The sequence below is a fragment of the Dendropsophus ebraccatus genome, chromosome 3 (genome assembly GCF_027789765.1).
Source record: "Dendropsophus ebraccatus isolate aDenEbr1 chromosome 3, aDenEbr1.pat, whole genome shotgun sequence".
In the NCBI taxonomy this organism is placed as follows: Eukaryota; Metazoa; Chordata; class Amphibia; order Anura; family Hylidae; genus Dendropsophus; species Dendropsophus ebraccatus.
In genome coordinates, this window is record NC_091456.1 from 35,712,305 (window position 1) to 35,739,543 (window position 27,239).

Genomic DNA, 27,239 nt, shown 5'->3' on the forward strand with positions numbered 1-27,239 from the left:
GAGGCTCCAACACAGGGGACAGGGCATGCTGGGATTTATAGGGAGTGATTGTGTGCAACTACCAATTAGGGGCGGACTGGCCCTTTAAATCTGAGACAGCCGGCGCGCGCGCGCCCTAGGAGGCGGGGACGCGCGCGCCGGCCGGCACAGACGGAAGGAGGAGCGGGACGAGGTGAGGCGCCCCCCGGGGCCGAACAGACAGCAGCGCCGGGTCCCTGCACCAGGACCCCGGTGGCTGCCTGAGCTGGATGGCGGTTGCGGCGGCGTCCCGGAGCACGGGACGCCGCCGCGGCCATGACAGTACCCCCCCCCGTTTGGCCTCCCCCTCTTTCTTGCCTGCAGGAACCCCTTGATGAGATCTTTATCCAGGATGTTAGCCTCGGGTTCCCAGGACCTCTCCTCCGGACCAAATCCTCTCCAGTCCACCAGGAAGAAACGTCTCCCTCTGACAGTTTTCATGGCCAGAATATCTTTAACAACGTAGACGTCGTCTGAGACGGCTTGTGGAACAGAGAACGGAGACTGATCGGAGAACCGGTTGAGGACCACAGGCTTCAAGAGGGAGACATGGAAGGCGTTCGGAATCCGCATAGTAGGGGGCAGGCGGAGTTTGTAGGTGACAGGGTTTATGCGTTTCAGCACCGAAAAAGGACCAAGGAATCGGGGACCCAACTTGTAGCTGGGAATCTTGAGTCGAACATATTTGGCCGAGAGCCAGACTTTGTCACCTGGACGAAAATTTGTGGCAGGTCTCCTCTTCTTATCAGCCTGGTCCTTCATGCGTTCTGAGGCTTTGAGTAAGGACTGTCGAGTTTGTTCCCAGATCGACTGCAGGTCAGATAACAGCTCCTCCACGGCTGGGACCCCAGAGGATGGAGAGAGAGGCAGAGGAGGACGAGGATGATGCCCGTAGACCACATAGAAAGGAGACTTGCCTGTGGAACTCGAGTCCAGATGGTTATAGGAGAATTCCGCCCATGGAAGGAGGTCGGACCAGTTGTCTTGGCGGCTGGACACAAAATGCCGTAGGTAGTTACCCAGGATCTGATTGACTCTCTCCACTTGCCCGTTAGACTGGGGATGGTAGGCTGATGAGAAGTCCAGCTTTACTTGGAGCTGCGAGCAGAGGGCACGCCAAAACTTAGAGACAAATTGAGAGCCTCGGTCGGACACAATGTGAAGAGGAAGTCCATGCAGGCGGAAGATGTGTCGGAAGAACAACTGAGCCAGACGAGGAGCAGAGGGTAGGCCAGGAAGAGCCACGAAGTGAGCCATTTTAGAGAAGCGGTCCGTCACCACCCAAATAACAGTATTGCCCGCAGATGGTGGTAGGTCGGTGATGAAATCCATCCCAATGTGGTGCCAGGGATGGTCCGGGACTGGCAAGGGCAAAAGTAGGCCGGCAGGTCTTTGACGGGGAGACTTATTCCTGGCACAGACTGCACAGGAAGCCACAAAATCCTTGACATCCTGGAGGAGATTGGGCCACCAGTAGTGACGGGTGATCAATTGCCCAGTCTTTTGAGTTCCTGGATGCCCGGCCACCAAAGAGGAATGCCCCCACTTCAAGATGCGTCTACGGAGCGCGGGGCGCACATAAGTCTTCCCGGGGGGCAGTCTCTGCAGAGCAGAAGTAGCAACTGGTACTAGGCGGTCAGGAGGTATTATGTGACGAGGAGATTCCTCTTGCCCCATGACATCGGATGCTCGGGATAATGCATCGGCCTTTAGGTTCCTCTCGGCTGGACGAAAATGGATGGTAAAGTTGAACCGAGAGAAGAAGAGAGACCACCTGGCCTGCCGGGGATTGAGGCGTTGAGCCGACTGGAGGTAGAGGAGGTTTTTGTGGTCCGTGTAGATGTTAACGGGGTGTTTAGCCCCCTCTAGTAGATGACGCCACTCCTCCAGTGCCAACTTAATGGCCAGGAGTTCACGGTCCCCAATAGTATAGTTCCTGTCGGCAGGGGAGAAAGTCCTAGAAAAGAACCCGCAGGTTCTGGTCTTGCCTGCTGTGTCCCTTTGCGAGAGAACGGCTCCTGCGCCCACAGAAGAAGCATCTACCTCGAGAGAAAACGGCCTGGAGACATCCGGGCGGACTAGGGCAGGAGCAGAGGCAAAGGCAGACTTGAGGCTATTGAAGGCTTGTTCGGCCTCTGGAGGCCAACGTCTGGGGTCCGCCTTCTTTTTAGTGAGAGCCACGATGGGTGCGACCAGGGTAGAAAAGTGAGGGATGAATTGCCGATAATAGTTGGTGAATCCAAGGAAACGCTGGATTGCTCTAAGTCCCACAGGGCGTGGCCATTGGAGGACAGCTGAGAGCTTGGCCGGGTCCATTTGTAGACCCTGGTCGGAGACGATATAGCCAAGAAATGGAAGACTGCGCTGATGGAAAACACACTTTTCAAGCTTGGCGTATAAATGGTTGGCCCGTAGTCTTCGGAGGACCTGACGCACTTGTGCCACATGAGTCTGCTGATCCGGGGAGAAGACCAAAATGTCGTCCAAATAGACAATGACGCAGACATAGAGGAGGTCTCGGAAGATGTCGTTCACGAATTCCTGGAAGACCGCTGGAGCATTACATAGGCCGAATGGCATGACCAGGTATTCGTAGTGCCCATCTCTGGTGTTGAAAGCGGTCTTCCATTCGTCTCCTTTACGAATACGGATCAAGTTATACGCTCCCCTGAGATCCAGCTTGGAGAAGATCTTAGCTCCACGAAGACGGTCGAATAGTTCAGGAATAAGTGGAAGAGGATAGCGGTTCTTAACAGTCACCTTATTCAAGCCCCGGTAGTCTATGCATGGGCGAAGGGAACCGTCCTTCTTCTGGACAAAGAAGAATCCTGCGCCAGCGGGAGACGTGGATTTACGAATGAAGCCCTTTTGTAAGTGCTCCCGGATGTAGGAGGACATGGCTTCAGTCTCGGGCACAGAGAGAGGGTATACCCGACCACGTGGAGGAGATGCCCCGGGAAGAAGGTCTATAGGGCAATCATAGACCCGATGAGGTGGTAGAGAGTCCGCCTCCTTGGCCGAGAAAACATCACCGAAATCTTGGTAGTCCTCTGGTAGACCGGCTAGAGGCTTGTCATTAGCAGGAGACCTCGTAGAGCACTTGGGTTGAGGAGATCTCAGACACCGGTTATGACAGTCCTGGCCCCAGCTGAGAACCTCCCCAGTTCTCCAGTCCAGCTTAGGGGCATGAAATTGCAGCCAAGGAAGGCCCAGCAGGATGTTAGAGGAGGAATGGATCAAGACATAGAAGGAGATCCTCTCCTGACGTAAGGCGCCCACCCGGAGGGCTAGGGGTGCCGTCTGGCAGTGCACAGTTTCGGTAAGAATCTCCCCCGTAACCGAAGAGATAGACCGGGGTTGGGCTAGCTGGATCACGGGTAGCCGCCATCTTTGGACCAAAGAAGCAGAGATGAAACTGCCAGCAGAGCCAGAGTCGATGAGGGCAGAAGTCTGGAAAACTTGCCCTGTAGGTGTCTGGATGGAGACGGGTATAGTCAACCTTGGAGAGGTGGCATTCACACCTAGGGAGGCCTCTCCCACCGGACCTAGGTGCGAGCGTTTCCCGGACGCTGAGGACGTTGGGGACATCTCTGCCAGTAATGATCTGCACCACCGCAATAGAGACAGAGATTCAGCTCCATGCGGCGGGCTCTCTCATCAGTCATCAGGCGAGCTCGTTCCACCTGCATAGGGACTTCTGGAGGCGACTGGAGTATGGGAGCAACGGGACTCTGGAACACCGGTGCCAGCCGAGGAAGGCGAAGGGGCAGGCTCAGTCGTCGTTCCTGCCGAACCTCCTCCTCTCTCTCGGAAAACCGGTTGTCGACTCTGGTAGCCAGTAGGATAAGATCGTTTAGAGAAGGAGGAAGATCGCGGGCGGAGAGTACGTCTTTCACTCGGCTGGAGAGACCCTTCTTGAAGGTGGCTATTAGGGCGGCCTCATTCCAGTCCAATTCAGCTGCCAGGGTGCGGAACTGGATGGCGTAGTCACCGACAGAGGAGCTCCCTTGTGAGAGGTTGAGAAGAGCAGTCTCGGCTGAGGTGGCACGGGCAGGTTCCTCAAAGACGGAGCGAAACTCGGCCAGGAAGCCCCGGAGATTGGCAGCAACAGGATCATCACGGTCCCACAGTGGCGTGGCCCAGGCCAGAGCTCTACCCTCCAATAGGCTGATGATAAAGGCCACTTTAGAGCGCTCGGTGGGAAACTGACTACTTAGCAGTTCAATATGCATTGTGCATTGAGTCAGGAATCCCCTGCACAACTTGGGATCACCTCCATATTTATTCGGGAGGGCCAATCGGAGTCCCGAAGTGGTTGCAGGTGGTGGTGGGCGCTGGCCTGTAGTATGCTGCTGTAGGGCGGCAGTCAATTGCTGGATTTGCTGCGACTGCTGCTGGATCTGTTGAGCCTGTTGAGCGACCACTCTGGCGACGTCACGGAGATCAGGCACCTCGCCGGGATCCATGGTTGGAGCCTACTGTAACGCCCGGAGTAGTGGATCCACTGGACCGGCACCAGCGATGGCACAAACCTCACCAGGGAGCGGAGTCTAAGGGGCCGCTGGTTTTCACCAGAGCCCGCCGCAAGGCGGGATGGACTTGCTGCGGCAGGCGACCCCCAGGTCGCTACCCCTGGCTTGGTTGCTGGTGACGGCAGGCGAGGCGTGACAGGAGCAGGTACTGACAGTGGCGTGTAAGCGTACCGCAGGTGACAGGCTGAACACAGGAACAGCAGAGAGACGGGAAGCAGGAACCAGGGACTAGGAGTAGGGACTGGGTAGCGGACAGGAATCAGGAACAAGGACTAGGGACCAGGTAGCGGACAGGTATCAGGAACAACAGGGAGCTGGGCCAAACGCTATGGGAAGCATGTAGAGGCTCCAACACAGGGGACAGGGCATGCTGGGATTTATAGGGAGTGATTGTGTGCAACTACCAATTAGGGGCGGACTGGCCCTTTAAATCTGAGACAGCCGGCGCGCGCGCGCCCTAGGAGGCGGGGACGCGCGCGCCGGCCGGCACAGACGGAAGGAGGAGCGGGACGAGGTGAGGCGCCCCCCGGGGCCGAACAGACAGCAGCGCCGGGTCCCTGCACCAGGACCCCGGTGGCTGCCTGAGCTGGATGGCGGTTGCGGCGGCGTCCCGGAGCACGGGACGCCGCCGCGGCCATGACACAAGTGGTGTATTCTTTCCAGTCTGACACAGTGCTCTCTGCTGCCACCTCTGTCCGTGTCAGGAACTGTCCAGAGCAGGAGAGGTTTTCTTTGGGGATTTACTACTGGTCTGGTCAGTTCCTGTCACAGACAGAGATGGCAGCAGAGAGCACTGTGTCAGACTGGAAAGAATACACCACTTCCTGCAGGACAAGGCTGTCCAGGCATGATGGGAATTGTAGTTTTGCAACAGCTGGAGGGCCGAAGGTTCCCCATCCCTGGTGTAGTGAAAAACTGTGGAATGGCTATGAATTTTGTTGCAATATCAGAGATTCCGTTTGGCAGCGTTCCCAGTCTGTTCCTATGGTAACCTGTATGATTTCACTAACAGAATATAATCGGGCAACGAATAGCCAGCCCTCACACCTCATCCACGTTATGGCCCTTTCATCTCCCTACACAGCATGTCACAATTGTGTGGTTTAAAGGAATGTTTAACTAATAGACTTTTAAAGAAAGACTTCCATTTTATTATAACATATTATTCTACCGATTACCGTTTTTAATCTGCTAACAATAAACTTCACCGTTTACTATGAACTTCCGATACTCTTAACACAAACCAACAATGAAAATTGTGGTCAATTGTGGTAAGTTCCTTGTCGGAGGCTTTACTATAGCCGCTAATGTCACCTGCAACATATAGAAGATTCTAAGCCAGTGAAATATCCGGGCCGGGATGCAGTGCTTACATTTCTGTGCACATTTCTGTGCCCAATAGTTATTATACCAGTTAAATTGTAATTGTCATTTAAGTGTCACTTTTCAGGAATCGATAAGGATCAATAGTTCAAGAGATTTTAAGAAACTCAGTAATAGGTTTTATTAAGGAAAAGAGTTTCCTTCAGTACTCAAAAAGCTGTTTTTCTGCCTCCCCCCTCACTTCAGAAGAGGCAGGATTTCTCTGTCCATTATGCTCTATGGAAGGGGGAGGGGCCGAGGGGGGTGAGTGAGCACACAGAGGAGAAAAGGCAGTTCTGCTAAACACTACACCCTGCAATCTTATCCCATCAAGATACCAGCCTAGCAGTAACCTTTCTGACCTGTGAATCCAGCGTTTTAACTGTCCACACTGTCTGCAAACTGTACAGCTGCTTGTCTCCTCTTTCTGCTCACTCATCCCCCTCAGCCCCTCCCCCCAACATAGGTTATAATAGGACTCAGCAAAGCGTCTTGGTTCTCTGTAATGTAGATGGCTGTGCCTGGGGGAGGTAGGAAAACAGCTTTTTGACTACAGGAAGAGGCTTTTTTTTGCCAAATAAAACCTATTACATAGATTATAGAATTACTTGTACAATTTCTGCAAAAAAATAAAATTTTAAATTAAATAACAGTTACATTTTAAGTTCTTATTACACTGAGCCAATGGGAAGGCTCTGTGTACTACTAGAATCTCTATCTATGTACTGTACATTATTTGACGGCTTATTTCAATGGTTTAACATATTGCAAGCCATAAAATAATAATTTGCATGCTGTATGGACACATTGAATGGACTTATCTAAAAGCAAAGAAAAGAATAATTGTAATAGCAATGTATTAGAATTTGTCTGTAATAATAATTAATATGAATCATTATACCACCTTATGCCAAAAATGTCAAAAAATTTTTGTTCTTTTCGCAGTTTTAAGCCCATCTCACGCATTAGTATAAATCTGTGAAAGACTCTTTAGACGAAGCGATCTGCGAATTTTTAGCGGACGGCCAACGGCGATTTGAGAACATGTTGAAAGATCACGATGAACGATCGGTTGCTGTGTTTACACGAGCTGATTACCGCTCAAATGTAATCGTTATCGCGAAAATTCAAAGAATAATCGCTTTGTGTAAACGCACCATCGGTTACAATCATTACTACGACAGTTTACTTAGCTAAAGAACAAACAATCTGTATATTTATGGTCAGCTTAAAAGATGCGATCAATGATTTTTTGATTGTTGCCTGCATACACTCAAAACAATTATCGTTTTAATTTGTACAATATAACGTTTTTTCACATGATAATCTCGTGTAATAGGGAACTAAGGTGTATGTTGAACCTCCAAACTTTCAAAAAATTTCAAATAATTCTATATAGCTGTTTACAAATAACTGGCCTTAAAGGGAGCCTGTCACCACAAAAATATTATCGGATCTATCGCCATTATGTTAAAGAGCAGGAAGAGTTTAGCAGATTTACATATATGTTTGTGTAAAAAAAAAACAAGAAAAAAATTGTGACTCATTGAGTGAAGTGTCTGCTCATTTTGGGTTAAAGAGTCCAGTGGATACAACACAAGGACTAGGAGAGCCCACTGGACTCCTTAGCATGGAAGATCAGCGACATCAGTGTTCGTTTGCGGAGCCTTCACAGATCGTTTGTGCAGCCAGTTCAATGCATTGTTATCAAGCGCACATCCCCTGTTTAGACAGGGACATGTGAGGTCAATAACAATATATTATATTGTTATCAGCCAATGAACATTTACCCGTTCAACGGCTGATCACCGGTTCTTTTACACAGGCCGATTTTTGGGTAAATGAGCTTTCTTATGAACACTCATTATCAATAATAAGGGCTTATTCAAACGTCCCCTAAAGTTGTCCGTAATTGCAGATCCATAATCACGGTTCAACTTAAAACACATTGATTTAAATTGGGCTATTCACACAGTCTGTGTTAATGTTGATCCGTAATCCGTTCCGTAAAAAAAGGACGTGTCATAGCGCGGATTGTGGTTGCAGTACGGATTACTAATAGAAGTCTATGGGATCCATTTTTTTTTCTGGATGTCACGAATGTCATATCCGTGACGTCAGTAAAAACCATGGATCAAATCTATGCAAACTAGTGCTATTCACATTTTATGGAAACTGATGCAGTTACCGATGCAAATACGGATGATTTTCCACGGATCACAGAGAAAAAATAGCGGGAGGTTTTGCGGCCCAGAAAAATCACTGAACTTGTGAATGAGGCCAAGCCCATGTAAAAGGACAGATAGAGAAGTGTTGTCTGGAGATAAACCATTGACTTCTACTGGAGAGTATACTAGGCAAGCTCTGTAACCTGTACAGATGTCACTGAGAATGAAGAGGGGGGAAATGGAGCTGTAACCATTATCTTTTATTAAAGGGATTATCCAGCGCTACAAAAACATGGCCACTTTCTTTCAGAGACAGCACCGCTCTTGCCTCCAGCTTGGGCGGGGTTTCGCTGCTCAGTTCCATTGAAGTGAATGGAGCTTAATTGCAAACAGTCGTGTTGTCTCTGAAAGAAAGTATGAGGCTTAGTGGTCAGTGTGAACTGTAAGGGTCCATTTACACAGAAAGACTATCTGACAGATTATCTGACAAAGATTTGAAGCCAAAGCCAGGAATGGATTTGAAAAGAGGAGAAATCTCAGGCTTTCCTCTATGACCTGATCTCTGTTTATAGTCTGATCCTGGCTTTGGCTTCAAATCTTTGGCAGATAATCTGTCAGATAGTCTTTCTGTGTAAATGGACCCTAAGGTTCCAGGATTTGTAATTGATACAATCATAGAAAGAATTAGATAAACAAACAAACACACAATATAAAACAATAGGTCATTTTCTGATTCAATTCAAAAAGTAGGAAAAGAATACTTACATGTCCAAAGGGATCTAGATGGTTATTTGTGAGCTTCAGTTTCTGGAATGACACGAGCTGCCTCATCCAATGGGCGCCAGTGGCTGGAGAATCTGGGTGAACATACAGACGCCCGGGCATTGCAGGTTCAGCTTTCCCAGTAACTGACCTACATCAAGAACACAAACCAAGAAATCCACTGAATTGTACAGAATTACTGTAGGATTATGCTGTTTACAAGCAGTTAATAGATTGACCATATGCCTACAAACTACTATAGACTGTGAGTTCAGCTTACGGGAACACAAGGAAAGAATACACCAACTTAGCCAAGCAATGGGACATCCATGGGTTTCCAGATACTTTTTTGTGTTTAGTAACCTGAGTGTGCCATCTCTGTGTTTCAGAGGGTTTAAAATGGGGTTATCCAGCGCTACAAATACATGGCCACTTTCTTCCACAGACAGCACCGCTCTTGTCTCCAGCTCAGGTGTGGTTCACATTTAAGCTCCATTCACTTCAATGGAACTAAGGTACAAAACCTGCACCCAAACTGAAGACAAGAATGATCCCTGGAAGAAAGTGGCCATGTTTTTGTAGCGCTGGATAACCCCTTTAAAAAAATGAAGCCCACCAGTAGCTGTGGACTACTTATCTGTGGGATACTGTGAATGAGAGAGAGACCGACACATGAAATCTTCATTGCATGTATGCTTTATTATACACAATCAATATACATCAATGCATCTCAGTAGTTGGCAAAGGCTGTGAACGGGCCGAAACGCGTCCTGTCTGATGTATCAATGTATACCGATCATGTATTATAAACCATACTTGTACCCAAGATTTTGTGTGTGCCGCTCTCTCTCTCTCTCTCTCTCTCTCTCTCTCTCTTTTTCTCTCTCACTTAAAAAGAAAAAATAAGGATGCTGATATTTTTTTCAAGGAAAAAGTCCACTATTTTTATGGACTGTGTAGGAATTTACAGTTGGTTGGCAACCCAGACGCTTTATATTCATTCCTTCCCTGAAATCTGTGATTGTAGAAGAAAATTGCTTTTGAGAAACAGGACATTAACCAGAACTAAGTGGCTAAAGTGCAGCCACTACAGTATGTGCACACTGCATCACAGGCCAAAGCAAACACACTCGCCAACATGTAAAAAGCACAGTCCTGTTATGCGAGGGTACATTTCTGTTATACCGTAAATACACTAGGTTCCTGCATAAATATACTATATATATATATATATATATATATATATAATACACTAGGTTCCTATATATATATATATATATATATATATATATTTATATATCTTTTACACTAGGTTCCTGCATAAATATTATATATATATATATATATATATATATTTATATATATATATATATATATATATATATATATATATATATATATTATCCTCAACAAAACAATCCCAGTTAATATCTTGTTGCCCCTTCTCAGGGTTTTATGACATTCTGAATCTTTTGAGGCATGACTTCAGTAATGATAAACTATATTCTACATCAAGCTGCTTCCAACTTTCCAACAGTTGACAGATCAGCAGGGTGAAGACTTCTCTGGGATCAGTTTTCAATCAAATTGAGATCTGGACTATTTGCTGGCTAAGGATGGGTTCACACTGAGGAATTCTCGCAGATAAATTCAGCAGAATTCCGTCACCTGCACGAGCGCACGGCCACGTGACTTTCCGCCAGCTCCATAGACACCATTCTATGGGCCGGCTGAATCAGCCGGCCCATAGAATGGTGTCTATAGAACCGGCGAAAAGGCGCACAGCCATGCGCGCGTACAGGCGACGGAATTCTGCTGAATTTATCCGCGAGAATTCCTCAATGTGAACCCACCCTATGTCATCAAGCTGATATGCTGTATCTTCCCAAAGAAAAGCACTAACACTTTTTGCTCTGTGGCAAGATGTATTACCATTAGGGATGAGCGAAGGTGAATTTGCAAGGAAGGCTTCATTAATAAAGCTAATTTTTGCAAACTTCATTTGTAAATTTATTCAAGGCAGTAAAAAAAAAAAAAAAAAGATATGGAATGCTTACCTGTCCTGATTGGCTGAGCGGGCTGTCACTCTTAGCTTTAAAGTGAACCAATCACTGACTAATGGAGAGAGGACAGCGCCGTGGCCAGTGATAGCTGAGTGGGCTGTCACTCTTGTGTCCCAACCAATCACTGGCTCTGGCTCTGTCCCTCAGTCATTGATTGGCTGAGAGGGATTTTGGCTGTGGGGGACACTGGAGACCAGACATTGAGGACACCGGGGAGCATGGACAGGCAAGTACTGATGAGCAAACAGCTGAACTGCACCAAATTACCTGCAGTTTTAGTGTGGTACGTTAAGGTGCGGTTTAGAAGTTTGCAAATTTTAGGCCAAAATTTTGCAAACCTGCCAAACTGATCTTTTGAACTTTCTCCAGGTTGGGTCTTTTACCTGAGGTGTAACTCTATATTGTAAATGAGTGGGGAAATGTGATTGTTTTCTTTAGGCATTATTTTCATGTTACATCAGCAGGACACCAGACAAAGGTTCACCAATGCAATTGCTTCTTAAAAGGGCACTCCGGATGAACAAGAGAAAACTGAGAAAACTGGATGAACAGAGAGCACTGTGTCAGACTGGAAAGAATACACCACTTCCTGCATTTGACTTTTTTAAATAGAAGTAAACTACAAATCTATATAACTTTGTGGCACCAGGTGATTTTTCCACAATTATCTGTCCTTTTCACCATTACTTTTTCTCATAGGCTATGTTCCCACAGCTATGTTCCCCGCCGCACTCTCCATTGTGTGCAGCGGGGAATTCGGATGCGGACACGCATGGATGCTCCCGCTTTCAAATTCAGTGGCAGTAAAGATCATCCGGCCGGTACTGCAGTACCGTCTGGGATAATCTTCTCAGACACCGGCCGTTCCGTGACCCAGCTGAGTCACAGAACGGACGGTGTCTTACAAAGTGTAAACATAGCCTTAAAGGGGTACTCCAGCAAAAAGCTTTTTCCCAGTAATTGAAACACATAACAAAGTTATAAAACTTTGTAATGTGCTTCAATCACCTATCTGCCCCCCCCCCTTCCCTATCCTTTCCCCAAAAAAATCCCCACCAGGAAGTGAAGTAAACTCATTCTTACCTAATGACTGTTGACCCCAGGCTGCTCTGTAGAAGCCATTTTGTGACAATGACATCATCAAGGGGGAGGCGGGCCTAAGCCCTGTTAGGCCAGCCTCCCTTTGTCAGATGACTCAGGTTGCTCAGCTCTGATTGGCTGAGCAAGATGTAAGCCATCTAACAGTTTCACAGAGTCAGTAAGACATCACAGAAGACAAAGTGCATCATGGGAAACCCCAAACCAGGAAGTGAAGAAAAAATGAAGACACAAACTGGAGGTTCAGGGACCTATAAGCAGCAGGAAATTCAAACGGAGACAGACCCAGGAGGGATGGTAAGTGTAAAAACATAATAAATAATTATAATAATTTTGCTCTGTCAGTTCCACTCCTGGTTTTGGTTGAAAAAATACTGACCAAAAGACGGATGGAAATACTATGTGTGAACATAGCCTAATCCTGTAATTGTTATTTGATGTAGCAGCGTACCTCTTTCTTTATGTCTGCACTTGTCATTTCCTATTTTCTCACTCTTTTTCTGCACAGATGAATGAGGGGTGTGATATTGATTACAGAACTTATTGGTTACGGTAAACAATTACCAACAGAAGCTTCTCCCTATCAACAACTTCTATTGCGAGTGTTCCTCTTCTCCTCTGCCAAGAACACATATTTAAACTGTGGCTTATGTTTGGAACGCCCCTTCTTAAATAGAACAAGATGTGATATACAGTGAAACCGTGGTAAGTATCAGAAAGGCTTCCAAGTAGCACAACCATATCCAGCACTTAGAAGACATTGTTACAGTCAACCAAATGGGACTGTTAATGTAGGATTAGTCCGTTCCTTTGCCAAAAGCCCGACGTCCCCGTCAGTAGGTAGCATCCTTCCCCAAACTGTCTGCAATCATTAGTCATTTTATGGTGCCGCTTGTTTTTTTATAAATAAAATGTAATTAATCTAATAAAACATGTGGGATCTATATTAATGACGACTAAACTCAACCCAGAACAATATGAAGATTTAAAGCGTCTAATAAAAGCTATAAATACATGTTTATTACATGTGCATGGCAAAGAGCCGCTCCAAACCGGAAATGCTGCCTTAAAAAAATACTCGGGCCTCTTGATGTGGCCTCTCTTAATATTTCTTCTGATCATAATGGAAAAATTGGAAAGTTTTGCCCATACACAGAAACAAGTCTGAAAGTAACAGTGTATCTTATAATATATATATATATATATATATATATATATATATATATATATATATATATATATAAAAATATACAGTATATGTGTGTGTGTATATATATATATATATATATATATATTTATATATTACTATAGTATTAGTGATGCCTCCGCTTTCTGCTTCGCTTCATATTCTGTTTTACTGGTGAAACATAGGAAGATATAGATAAATCCACCTCTGTGTGACTGTCAAATATATATTAAAGGGGATCTCCAGCAAAAAAAAATCCTTTTTTTTTTTTTTAAATTAACTGGTGTCAGAAAGTTATATAGATTAGTAATTTACTTCTATTTAAAAATCCCTAGTCTTCCAGTACTTATCAGCTGCTTTATGTCCTGCAGAAAGTGGTGTATTGTTTCCAGCCTGACACAGTGCTCTCTCCTGCCTCCTCTGTCCATGTCAGGAACTGTCCAGAGCAGGAGAAGTTTTCTTATGGGGATTTGCTACTGCTCTGGACAGTTCCTGACATGGACAGAGGTGGCAGCAGACGCTGAGTCGGACTGGAAAGAATACACCGCTTCCTTCAGGATATACGGAAATCTGTATAACTTTCTTAAAACCAGTTGATTTAAAAAAATAAGAATTTTTCGCCTTTAACTCATATAAAGCAGTTCATGTCATGGCTTCTGTCCCTATCAGAGCTGTGACAACTATGATGGATCCATTTCTAAATGGATTCCAACTGATGCTGGTAGTTCCATTCATTTGAGATCTGTTGGGTTTCCATGGTTTTATGACATTAGGGATATCGCAGAAGGCTACTCTTTCAAATTTACCTGAACCCATTACAGAAAGGTTAAAGTGCAAATGTGTATAAAAAAATGCACTATTCCGAAATGCTAGTCCCTTTAATTTAAAGCTGAAATTTGAAGACCCCCTTCTCAGTTAAAGGGGTACTCCAGAGAAAGTTATACAGATTTGTAAGTTACTTCTATTTAAAAATCTCAAGCCTTTCAGTACTTATCAGCTGCTGCATGCCCTGCATGAAGTGATGTATTTTTTCCAGTCATGGTGCTTTCAGCTGCCACCTCTGTCCTTAAAGGAGTACTCTGGCGAAAATCTTTTTCTTTCAAATTAACTGGTTTCAGAAAGTTATATAGATTTGTCATTTACTTCTATTTAAAAAATCTCCAGTCTTCCAGTACTTATCATGCAGCAGCTGATAAGTGCTGAAAATGTTAAGATTTTTGAAACAGAAGTAATTAACATCTCTGTATAAATTTCTTAAACTTTCTGATTTGTAAAACAAAATTGCCTGGGTGCCCCTTTAACTGAAAATTGTTCTTTCCACATGTTGAGTTGGGATTTCTTGATAACTATACTAAAGGTAGAGCTTAACCCTTGAAGCAAAACTAAACTCAGCTTAGATGCTGTTTGAATTTAATTTCTTAAAAATTAATTTTGATACCTGAAAATGTAGGGATGCAAACAATGTAACACAAGGTATCCTGGTCCCATCCAACTTAAAGGGGTTGTCCAGTGAAAGTCTTTTTCTTTCAAATAAACTGGTGTCAGAAAGCTAAATAGATTTGTAATTTAATTCTATTAAAAAACCTCAAGTCTTCCCATACTTATAAGCTGCTGTATGTCCTACAGGAAATGTTTTATTTTCAGTCTGACACAGTGCTCAGAAACTGTCCAGAGCAGGAGAGGTTTTCTATGGGGATACATGGAAAACTGAGACAAAGTTCCTGTCTCGGCCAGAGATGTCAGCAGAGAGCACTGTGTCAGACTGAAAATAAAACATTTCCTGTATGGCGTACAGCAGCTAATAAGTATGGGAAAACTTGAGATTTTTTAATAGAAGTAAAATACAAATCTATGTAACTTTCTGGCACCAGTTTATTTGAATGAAAAAGATTTTCGCTGGACAACCCCTTTAAAGCAGACAAGGACAGCTGATAAATGATTGTAAGGGCAGCCTGATAGCATAGCAAGAATGTGGAAGCCAGAGAGAAGCTTCTGTGGGGCCTCATTGACTTCTCCATTATTAATTGGTTCTAAATGGTTAGAGAGTCTATTTATATGGGCTCCAACAATGTTGCCAACATTAGTAAATCAATTAATATAAATCTGCCTCATTCCCCAAGTGAAGAATCATGTAGAAGGGAAATATGTAAAGAATGGAATTATTGTCAAAATTTTCTGTGGAAAAAGGTAAGGACTATTTTGATGAAACCCATGTATCGTCCACTTGGCAAATGAGGTTCAATGTGGATAAATGTAAAGTTATGCACCTGGGTACTAATAACCCGCATGCATCATATATCCTGGGGGGAGTTACTCTGGGAGAGTCGCTGATGGAGAAGGATCTGGGTGTACTTGTAGATAATAGACTACAGAACAGCACACAATGTCAGTCAGCTGCTTCTAAAGCCAGCAGGATATTGTCATGCATTAAAACAGGCATGGACTCTCGGGACAGGGATATAATATTACCGCTCTATAAAGCTTCGGTGCGGCCTCATCTGGAGTATGCTGTTCAGTTTTGGAACCCGATTCATAAAAAGGATGTTCTAGAGCTGGAAAGGGTACAAAGACGGGCAACTAAACTAATAAGGGGAATAGAGCATCTTAGTTATGAGGAGAGATTAAAAAAATTGTTAGTCTTTTTTGTCATTTGTTTAGTCTGGAGAAGAGATGTATAAGGGGAGATATGATTAATTTATTTAAAGTGGCACTATCAGCAGGTTCTTCCCAGAGAACCTGCTGATGTGCCGCAGTAGCTGTGTCCCTCAGTAGTATGTTGCAGTTAGTTTCACCCCTCTCAGCCCCCACATTGTTTGTAAAATCGCTAAATGCTGTTATGCAAGTTACTTGCTTAAGAGCATTAAGGGCGTAGCTCGGGGCTGGAGAGCATCGGCCCGTACGCCCATCCCGCCCCCTCCCGTCCCGTCCACTATGCATATTCATATATGCATAGTGGGCTCTATACACGGCGGCTGGGCAGGGAAGCAGTCTCGTCGGAGACGGGCTGCTTCCCGCGCATGCGTGAATCCCCTGGGGCCGCCGCTGATCCTCCCAGAGGTTCCTCAAGTATCTTATACATACCTCCTGAGGGACCTCCGGGAGTTTCGGCAGCGGTCCGGGGGATTCAGTTCGATGGGACTGCTTCCCTACGCAGCTGCCGTGTATTCAGTCCACTATGAATATATGAATATGCATAGTGGACGGGACAGGAGGGGGCGAACTGGGCGGGGCGCGGCGATGCTATCCGGCCCCGAGCAACGCCCTAAATGTTCTTAAGCAAGTAATTTGCATAAGAGCATTTAGCGATTTTACAAACAATGCGGGGGAGGAGAGGGGTGAAACTAACTGCAATATACTACTGAGGGACACAGCTACTGCGGCATATCAGCAGGTTCTCTGGGAAGACCCGCTTTAGGGCGTCCTGCTCTCCCACCCGGCCAATCAGTGTGTTGCCCAGCCGCAGCCACTGATTGGCTGGGTGGGAGAGCAGGACAGCGGGACCCTGTGCAGCGAGGACAGATAAAGTATATACATACACAGCAGGGCGGGAGCCGAAGGAGTTAAGGGGCCGGCAGAATTACATACACCCAGCAGTCGTTCAGACCGCTGCGAGTATGTACGATTTACGATTTACGCTGCGAGTCTGTACGTGTGGACAGACCCTCAAACATATAAATAGCCCCTACAAGAAATATGGGGAAAAGATGTTCCAGGTAAAACCCCCTCAAAAGATAATAGGGCACTGCCTCCGCCTGGAGAAAAAAAGGTTCAATCTCCGGAGGCGACAAGCCTTCTTTACCATGAGAACTGTGAATCTGTGGAACAGTCTACCACAGGATCTGGTCACAGCAAAAACAGTAGAGGGCTTCAAAACAGGGCTAGACAAGTTCTTAGACGGAAATAATATAAATGCATATGTATAGAACCTATCTTCATCTGTCCCCTTCCCTGTATACATCCCCTCCTTGTATACCCCCCTTACCTGTATCCATCCCCTCCTGGTATACCCCCCTTACCTGCATCCATCCCCTCCTTGTATATTCCCCTTCCCTGCACCCATCCCCTCCTTGTGTATCCCCCTTCCCTGCACCCATCCCCTGCTTGTGTATCCCCCTTCCCTGCATCCATTCCCTTCTTGTATACCCCCTTGCCTGCATCCATCCCCTCCTTGTATATCCCCCCTACCCTGCATTCATCCCCTCCTTGTATAGCCCCAGGGGCGGATTAACTTTACCATAGGCCCCCGGGCTGTTTACCAAGCCTGGGCCCCCTACCGCACTGTAACTATGGCGGCACTAGCCTGGCGTTCATAGTACAGTATAGATAATGTCATGATGTCCTGATTGGTGCAAAATTGCCATAAAAAAAACTGTGATTTTTTTGCAAATCATGGCGGAAGTGTAGCCAGGAGACAGTACACCATTGAAAGTATAAGTCTTTTTGGGTGGTCATGGGCCCCCCAGGAGCTCAGGGCCCCGGGTGCCGCCCGGAACGCCCCTATTATAATCCACTACTGTATACCCCCCTTCCCTGTATCCATCACCACCTTGAATATACCCCTTCCCTGTATCCATCCCCTCCTTGGTTGAACTTAATGGACATGTGTCTTTTTTTCAACCGTATTTACTATGTAATTAATGTTAACATGTAAAGTTAAAGTGGTACTCCGTCGAAAATCTTTTTCTTTCAAATCGACTGATTTCAGAAAGTCTTCCAGTACTTATCAGCTGCTGCATGTACTACAGGAAGTGGTGGATTCTTTCCAGTCTGACACAGTGCTCTCTGCTGCCATCTCTGTCCAAGACAGACAGTTCCTGCCTTGGACAGAGGTGGCAGCAGAGAGCAGTGTGTCAGGCTGAAAAGAATACACCACTTCCTGCAGGACATACAGCAGCTAAAAAGTATGGGTAGACTTCACATTTTTTAATAGAACTAAATTACCAATCTATATAACTTTTTGACACCAGTACATTAAGGTAAAGAAGAAAACTAAAGAGCTAATGAGGAAGATGCCTTATATAAGGTAAAACATCCTGCCCAGCCCAGTGAATGGGAATCACATTAAATAGATGGAACATTTAAGAAGTGGATCTATTATTATATGAACACAGTGGGTAAAATGACTTGGGTACATTGAATAGACAGTGAAAAAAAATCTATTTGTGAACAATGTAAAACAACGGCCACTGTTCGCTCAATAACAGCCATAAATTAATGACACAAACATCCATTTGACGGTCGCTGCAAACAACGGCTGTTATTTTATACATAGTGTGTACCATCGGCCATTGTTTCCATTGACTTCAGTGGAAATCTGGGAAGACTGAAAACAACGTCCATTATTTTAAATTCAAATGGTGGCCGTTATTTTACAGTGTTTTACAGCCTTTTAGCATGTTGTGTAGATATTTAATTTACATTTCTGCTATCTCCTCAGTTGTATATATGAAGAAACACTCCTAATCCTAACATGACACACCTATGGTCTATGTAACTTATGTTTCAAACTGGAAAGTTTTTATAATACAAACTACCAGGCATATTATGACATGTTAGGGAATAAAGACAAAACATTGGGGGAGATTTGTCAAACATGGTGTAAAGTGAAACTGGCTCAGTTGCCCCTAGCAACCAATCAGATTCCACCTTTCATTCCTCACAGACTCTTTGGAAAATGAAAGGTGGAATCTGATTGGTTGCTAGGGGCAAGAGTCTCACTTTACACCATGTTTGATAAATCTCCCCCATTGTATTAGCCAAGTGACATAGATAGGTCTTAGAATTCTAAGTGGTGTCCTAGCTTTTAATTCCTCATTGTTAGTCACATGGAATCTTTCTTCTACAATCACAAAGTCAAATCCTTTACAGCCTTTTACATTTCAATAACATTAAAGGGATTGTCTAGCGAAAATCTTTTTCTTTCAAATCAACTGGTGCGAGAAAGTTATATAGATTTGTAATTTACTTCTATTAAAAAATCTCAAGTCTTCCCATACTTATTAGCTGCTGTATGTCCTGCAGGAAATGTTGTTTTATTTTGAGTCTGACACAGTGCTCTCTGCTGACATCTCTGGCGAGACATCTCAGTTTTCTATTAATCCCTATAGAAAACCTCTCCTGCTCTGGACAGTTCCTGTCTCGGCCAGAGATGTCAGCAGAGAGCAGTGTGTCAGACTGAAAATAAAACATTTCCTACATGACATACAGCAACTAAAAAGTATAGAAAAACTGAAGATTTTTTAATAGAAGTAAATTACAAATCTATATAACTTTCTGACACCAGTTCATTTGAAAAAAAAAAAAAAAAAAAGATTTTCACGGGATAACCCCTTTTAAAACAAGTAACAATAATACTATTTGCCTGGGTTGATCACACAAGGTGCCACCAGGCCTGAGCACCTTCCAGTGACTCCCACAGGTCATGGCTTACTGCTGTTTAGTTCTATAGTATAGATGCTACTGTAGGACTATCCAATGGGCTTAGTAGTGACAAATGGCTTCTTTTGGTTAGAATTCAGATGCTTCATTAGATCCCAGCATTCTGTCTACCATATATTACTCAGTAAGCTATCCATCATAGTTCCCGAGTACAGATGCAGTTACATTAGGATCGCTTAGGATCCAAAGACAGTAGCCAGTTAACATATTTACAGATGTTAAAATCATAAGAATAGTTTTCTTGGAACTGTGATCAGCGCATAGACCGAGTATATGTCTAAAGCATAAGGTATTGGATTATTATTTTTTTCTCATATTTAGAGTAATATTTTAGCCTGCCTTAGGTATACCGAGATATACTACTAGCACCTATACAACTTCCCTGTTATGAGTTATGGGAACAGCTGTAAATATTAATACCTATCTATGATTACTAAATAAATCGATTTTACTTGGTCGCCAGATCAAGTGGACAGTGACAAACCTATAACATTTTATTATTATGTTAAAATCTATCAATATTTCAATATTTAACAATGTTTGTGCAGTACTCTAACTTTAATTTATGATTCACAGGCATAAGATGGCAGCATTAGAATATATATATATATATATTTATTTTTTTAATTATTATTATTATTATTTTTTTTTATTTTTTTATTTTTTTTTTTTTGCCATTTCACTACCACACTGGAGGGAAACTGAACCAGATGACCGGACAAGTGTGAAGGGACCTAAGAGAACATAGACCATGCCCTGGACAGCTAACCTGACCAATACTTTGCTAGCTCCAGTTTCAATCTTTTCAATACGTTGGAATATATTTTCCCCATTAATCATATTTCAGTTAAAATATATTGTAGATTGGACATTTCCTAAACAATAATGTGACATTTTGCTGATAATATTATTGTTACTTTAATCAGCATAATACGCCTTCTATACATATACATACACACCAGCATTCGCCATATCCTAATAACCAGCTCAAGTAACTTTACATATAGCAAATACTATACCGAAAATCTTACATACATAACTACTAATGCATGGCGCCTACAAAAAAATAAAAATTCCTGTGTATGTACAGTCATGTCATGCATACAACAAAAAGGCCCCCCAAAAAAAAGAAAAACAGCATTCACTAGCTAACTAGTTAAACGGATGAAAGCGAGCAGCTTACCATTTGTTATCTGCGAATTTGTATCTGTGGTCATCAGCTGGCACGATATCCATGAGAAGGATGTACTTGGTTTTTGGATTAAGGCCAGTTACTTTCACCTTGTAGCTTGGAAACATGCGCCTGGAAGAGGACAGCAGAGGAGAATGAATAGAGGAGAAAATATTTTAAATATCAAACTTAAGCCTCAAGTACATGCACAGTCTCCCTTCACTTCCTAAATGGAACATATTTATAATTTTACTCATACTTTCCACTTGATCCCTTCAGGCAGTATTCCTTTTATTCTGTAGGGTGAGCCTTCTGTCTATAGAGGCAGATTCATTAGTGTCCTCCCTGCGTAATACTTATTACCCATACTTCTAGCCATACTGGTCTCTATTACACAGATTTTCTTCTGACACAGTCATATGTGATGCCTATCAATGGAACTGAAAATCTCTCCATTTCTGATTTGTCCTTCCTAGGCCTGACTTTGGCGCAGGCACGCTGCTATTAGAGGTCTAATAATGACACTTTATACATCATATTCTCCCCCATCTCTTCTCATAACTGCTCTTTGCGGCAAGCCTTCCTTTAGTGATTATATGGGGGAGATAACAAGGGGCTGATTATAAATCAATATAAATCAATTATAAATCTATCATGCTGTTCATTGAGACCTCTATCTACACCCAACAGGCAGAATAATGAACTTTTATGTATAATTGGGGGGAGAATAGTGGAGTCATAAAGTAATTAGGGGAGATTCACTAAGTAAAATGCACCAGAATTCTTGATCGGATTGTGCAGAAAAAAAAAATAAAAATTTAAATGGTGTACATTGTATGTGCCAAATTTATAATGTGTTATAGACACTCTTTACACCTCACTAGACACTTTTGGAAACGCTCTAGAAAAAGGGGCATGACTAAGTGGAGTGGTAAAAAGTGCCAGATTTATTAATGACCCCCACTATTCCTTATATTGGAGTAGGCGAAACCAACCAACATATTAGAAGGGGCCAACACATGTAGCACACTGAGCTGAATCACACAGTGTTGGCCATTCTCATAGTTCTCTTTGCATCATATATTTACATTATTCTACATTTCTGTACCATTTTTATACCTTACCCATGATTGCTCCCTCTAAGTTTATCCCTAAGGCCCACTATTATTTATCATTGATTAAAGTGTATCGATCATACATTAAAAAAAAATCATCCAGCGACTTAATTATAAAGTCCATTGCCACCATATGTAAACCTGTAGCTGTGAATGGTAACATATAGGCAGTCATTGTAATGATGGTCATGTCCATCCATTGTTCATAATGATCTTTAATGCTCCTGATCATTTGTCAGTGACCTAAAAACCTGTATATTCCCTATAAGACATAGTGCTTGCTATAGTCAGTGATAAGCTTGACGCCTATACAGCACATACATTGCATTTATGCATCCATATCCTAACACAATAGAATACAAAGCATGATTTTATGATTTATTATTGATCTGTCTGATTCACCTATACCAATTTATCTACATTCTATATGTACTTTGTAATATATATAAGCTCTTTTTCATTATTAAGGAATGAAATTGGAAGCCTAAGTCTTTAAAATAAAAATCCCTGATCCCTTATTAATCCATTTTCTCTCAGTAGAATTCCCCTTTCTGTGATAAAACTGGTGCTGAATTTATTGCTGGAGTTGTTCCATCTGTGCAGCTAGGAGAGTTTAGTAAACAGCAATTATTGAAGGATCTAATGGACCTGCACACAGGATTGATGATAGAAATAAGAGAAGTAGGGGTGGACTATTCTAAAGTGGCATGACTGTTTTTTTTCCTTAGATCATACAGGAAATTAAACTTCTTACCATGGTGCAGTCATTATTTTGTAATAATCTCAAATATTTCTAGAATTATTTCCATAGTCATTACAGAATATGAAAGTCATGTTTGTGGATTTTTTTTTTCAGCAAAATTTTTATAGCATTTCATATGAACCTTCTGATTAATAATAACACCTAGACGCATATTACAAAATATTCTATAAAAGTTATTGACCTATTGATGCCCTTGGAATTTACAAGTGGCAATGATATTGCTCCAAACCAGGTATGAGAAACAAATCTTCATAGACCAGGTATCAGCTGGGATAAGAGGAAGGCTTTATTTTTGTTCAACAATGCTTTCAATTGTATTTTTTAGGTAGGTTTTTTTGTTTTTTTTTATATTGCCAAAAATATATTTTGATATAGACTATAATGGGTGTAATGAATGGGTTTGCTACTACTGGAGATTACTGCTAAGAATTACATTCTGTGATGAAATTGCCACTGCCTACACAATATCTGACCAGTATAAACAGACATGGGATATTTCCTAGCTGGTGGTAACTGCATGCTTGCTTTATATTCTATATAGTTTACTTAGCAAATCAATAGTAAAGTGCATTGAGCTACAACGTTTTCTAGAGTATTGTGCTACTGTGAACTGAATTTCATATTGGAAATAACTTTAGCTTGCAACATAGGAAGTCATGTAGAGAAATAGAAGAGAAGAGGAGAAGAGAAGAAGAGGAGAAGAGGAGAAGAGAAACTTCGGCAGTAATTCATATAGCGACATATATATAAATAAATAAATAAATATATATATATATATATATATATATATATATATATATATATATATATATATATACATATTGCACACGTGTGTTGTGTACACTGAAAACACTGCTTTCACGTTTTATAAGTTTTCACACGCATGATACAACCCATGTAAGGGGAGGTCATTACAGATTACTACTCAAATACAAAAAGTTTAAAAAAAACAAATAAATAAATAAACGGTAACAATGTAATTGTATTTAAACAGTAAATAGTAATTATTGATATTGTTAAAACTGTAACTAATAAGTATTTAACAGTAACCATGGAGATTGATGGCGTTTCTGTTATGTCGCTATTACAATGTGCTATAATCAGAACCATAATAATAATAATAATAATAATAATAATAGTGCTGGTGATTATTGTGACCATGGGCTATGTCCCCGCCGGTCCTGTATAATATAATACTATATAATGTGTAAGGACAGGAAGCCTAGACTATACATGCTGGTGGATGATCTGTTCTCCCTCCCATAGACTGGCGCCCGATGCTGGCTGCACAGGGGCTGTGTCGCCCCTATTTCTGCCCCCCCCCCCAATTCTGTGTCGCCCCTATTCCTGCCCCCCCATTACTGTGTCGCCCCTATTACTGCCCCCCCATTCCTGTGTCGCCCCTATTACTGCCCCCCCATTACTGTGTCGCCCCTATTACTGCCCCCCCATTACTGTGTCGCCCCTATTCCTGGCCCCCCAATTCCTGTGTCGCCCCTATTCCTGCCCCAACCCCCATTCCTGTGTCGCCCCTATTCCTGGCCCCCCATCCTGTGTCGCCCCTATTCCTACCCCCCCCCCATTCCTTTGTCGCCCCTATTCCTGCCCCCCCCATTCCTGTGTCGCCCCTATTCCTGCCCCTCCCCCCCCCCCCATTCCTGTGTCGCCCCTCTTCCTGGCACAGTTTTATAAACTCCATTTTGCTATTTTATCTCTGCAGAAAATTGCAGTAAAAGCCATTTATTTCCCTGCTAGAAGGAAACTGGATCCTCTGGGCTATCCATCACCTGGAGCTTTCTGCTGGGTTATACACATCCCCTGCTTTTTAGCTGCATGTCCAGGGCCTGGCATTACCCACTTGTCACACACACCATGGATACACAATGGCCTCCATTAACCACCCACCGCCACATCATATTCCTATATATTCCACTATAATCAAATGTCTCTATGAGATTGTACGAGGAAGAAATCCTGAGGATCTGCCAGGCCGATCCCCCCGATCTGCTGGATTCAATCCAGTGCACCAGAGAAAGATCCCAGTGCTAGTGAGCAGTATACAGCTTATTACTTTCTATTCTCCTAGATTTGCCCATATCTTTTCATTCTGTTTGTCTGTTGGCAGCTCACTATTGTTTAGTATTTTTTATTTATTTATTTGTTTATTTATTTTTTAAAAAAATTCTTGCATTGATATGAATTTTACCCTCTCCTGTATTCGATCATCTTTGCACCCATCACGTGTCTCCACAACAAACCTAGCTTCTGGCTTTCTCTCAAACATATACACAGATGAATGAATCCAATAATTTTCTAGATTTGGGGTCTTTTGATCTGCTATCCACACCTCCTAGGATAATCTTCCTCCTCTTCCTCCTCTTCCTCCTCTTCCTCCCCCAGTCTGCTGCCCTTACCTTCCGGCCTTGGTGATGATCATCTCCGTGCCCACTTCATGAAACTTCATCCACAACTCGCGTTCATGCAGGAAGACCTTGATGCCCTCCATTCCCTGGGCACAGAGCAACATGTTTAGTCCCTTCACATAGAATCCTGACTCTATCATAGACATTGCAGTATTAGCCCTATTGGCTATTTACTAATCTATGGTACAAAACTAATACCAATCCCCCATTCATGTATACTTATTATTATTTCTCATTGTCTATATTTTACAATAGGCTGTATACATGCACAGTATTGATATATACTTATTATTTCCTATTGTCTATATTTTGCAATAGGCAGTATACATGCATAGTACTAGCCACCATTGATGTATACTTATTATTATTCATTGTGTATATTTTACAATAGGCGCTATACATGTATAGTACTATCCCCCATTGATGTATACTTATTTCTCATTGTCTATAGTTTACAATAGACGGTATATATATGCACAGTATAGATGTATACTTATTATTTCCTATTGTGTATATGTTACAATAGGCGGTATATATATGCACAGTATAGATGTATACTTATTATTTCCTATTGTGTATATGTTACAATAGGCGGTATATATATGCACAGTATAGATGTATACTTATTATTTCCTATTGTGTATATGTTACAATAGGCGGTATATATATGCACAGTATAGATGTATACTTATTATTTCCTATTGTGTATATGTTACAATAGACGGTATATATATGCACAGTATAGATGTATACTTATTATTTCCTATTGTGTATATGTTACAATAGGCTGTATACATGCACAGTATAGATGTATACTTATTATTTCCTATTGTGTATATGTTACAATAGGCGGCATGTATGCACAGTATAGATGTATACTTATTATTTCCTATTGTGTATATGTTACAATAGGCTGTATACATGCACAGTATAGATGTATACTTATTATTTCCTATTGTGTATATTACAATAGGCGGTATATATATGCAAAGTATAGATGTATACTTATTATTTACTATTGTGTATATGTTACAATAGGCTGTATACATGCACAGTATAGATGTATACTTATTATTTCCTATTATGTACAGTATATGTTACAATAGGCTGTATACATGCACAGTATAGATGTATACTTATTATTTCCTATTATGTACAGTATATGTTACAATAGGCTGTATACATGTACAGTCTGATACATGGAATAAACTTTCCAGCATAGTTCTGGCGCTGATGGAAATGGCTGCTGCAGTCTTTGTGTTGTTGTTTTCTATAGTGTTGTTACTTTCCCACATGTTTGTATACAGATATATATATATATATATATATATATATATATATATGTCTATCAGGAAAATTCCACATTCTATCTAGATGTATAGAACTTGTAGAAGAGCTCGGGCTGCTTACCTGCTGGGTGAAGGCCGCTTGTGGGGAGGTGGGGGTCTTGCTGCTGGCCCCTAGCTGGCTATCCTGCTTCGGATCACACTGCAGCTCCTTGGGGTCTGGTTCCACTGGAGTATCAGGCATCCCATAGCCCTCATCTGTGTCCGCCATATTCCACACAGACCCTGCAAATGTAGCTCGTATTATGTATCTGGATGTCAGTGTCTGTGTCCACACGTTACAGAGTTGGCTTCTAAAGAGAGTAGGAGGCCCTATCTGTGCTGATAGCCATCCCATCACTGCAGCTATAAGTTAACACATTGCTAACAGGTTCTCTATACACATACAGAGTTGTCCTATAAAATAATGTAATATCTATCTATCTATCTATCTATCTATCTATCTATCTATATCTGTCTATCTCTTTATCTATCTATCTATCTATCTATCTATCTATCTATCTATATATCTCCTATCTATCTATCTATCTATTATCTATCTATCTATCTATATCTGTCTATCTCTTTATCTATCTATCTATCTATCTATCTCCTATCTATCTATTTATCTATCTATCTATCTATCTATCTATCTATCTCCTATCTATCTATCTATCTATCTATCTATCTATCTATCTATCTATCTATCTATATCTGTCTATCTCTTTATCTATCTATCTATCTATCTCCTATCTATCTATTTATCTATCTATCTATTATCTATCTATCTATCTATCTATCTATCTAATATCTAT

The 27,239-nt window shown here is 42.5% G+C and overlaps 1 protein-coding gene across 1 annotated transcript in view; it reads right to left on the reverse strand.

The window, feature by feature from the left end:
• TBX5 (T-box transcription factor 5) overlaps nt 1–25,185 on the reverse strand; it is a 72,066-nt gene extending 46,881 nt beyond the window's left edge. The window contains exons 1-3 of the mRNA XM_069964116.1: nt 25,091–25,185; nt 20,811–20,930; nt 8,846–8,993 (exon numbers count right to left, since the gene is read on the reverse strand). Of these exons, the coding sequence (XP_069820217.1) occupies nt 8,846–8,993; nt 20,811–20,930; nt 25,091–25,182 (360 nt within the window). The 5' untranslated portion in view covers nt 25,183–25,185. The remainder of the gene's footprint in view (nt 1–8,845; nt 8,994–20,810; nt 20,931–25,090) is intronic.
• Nucleotides 25,186–27,239: the final 2,054 nt, after the last annotated feature.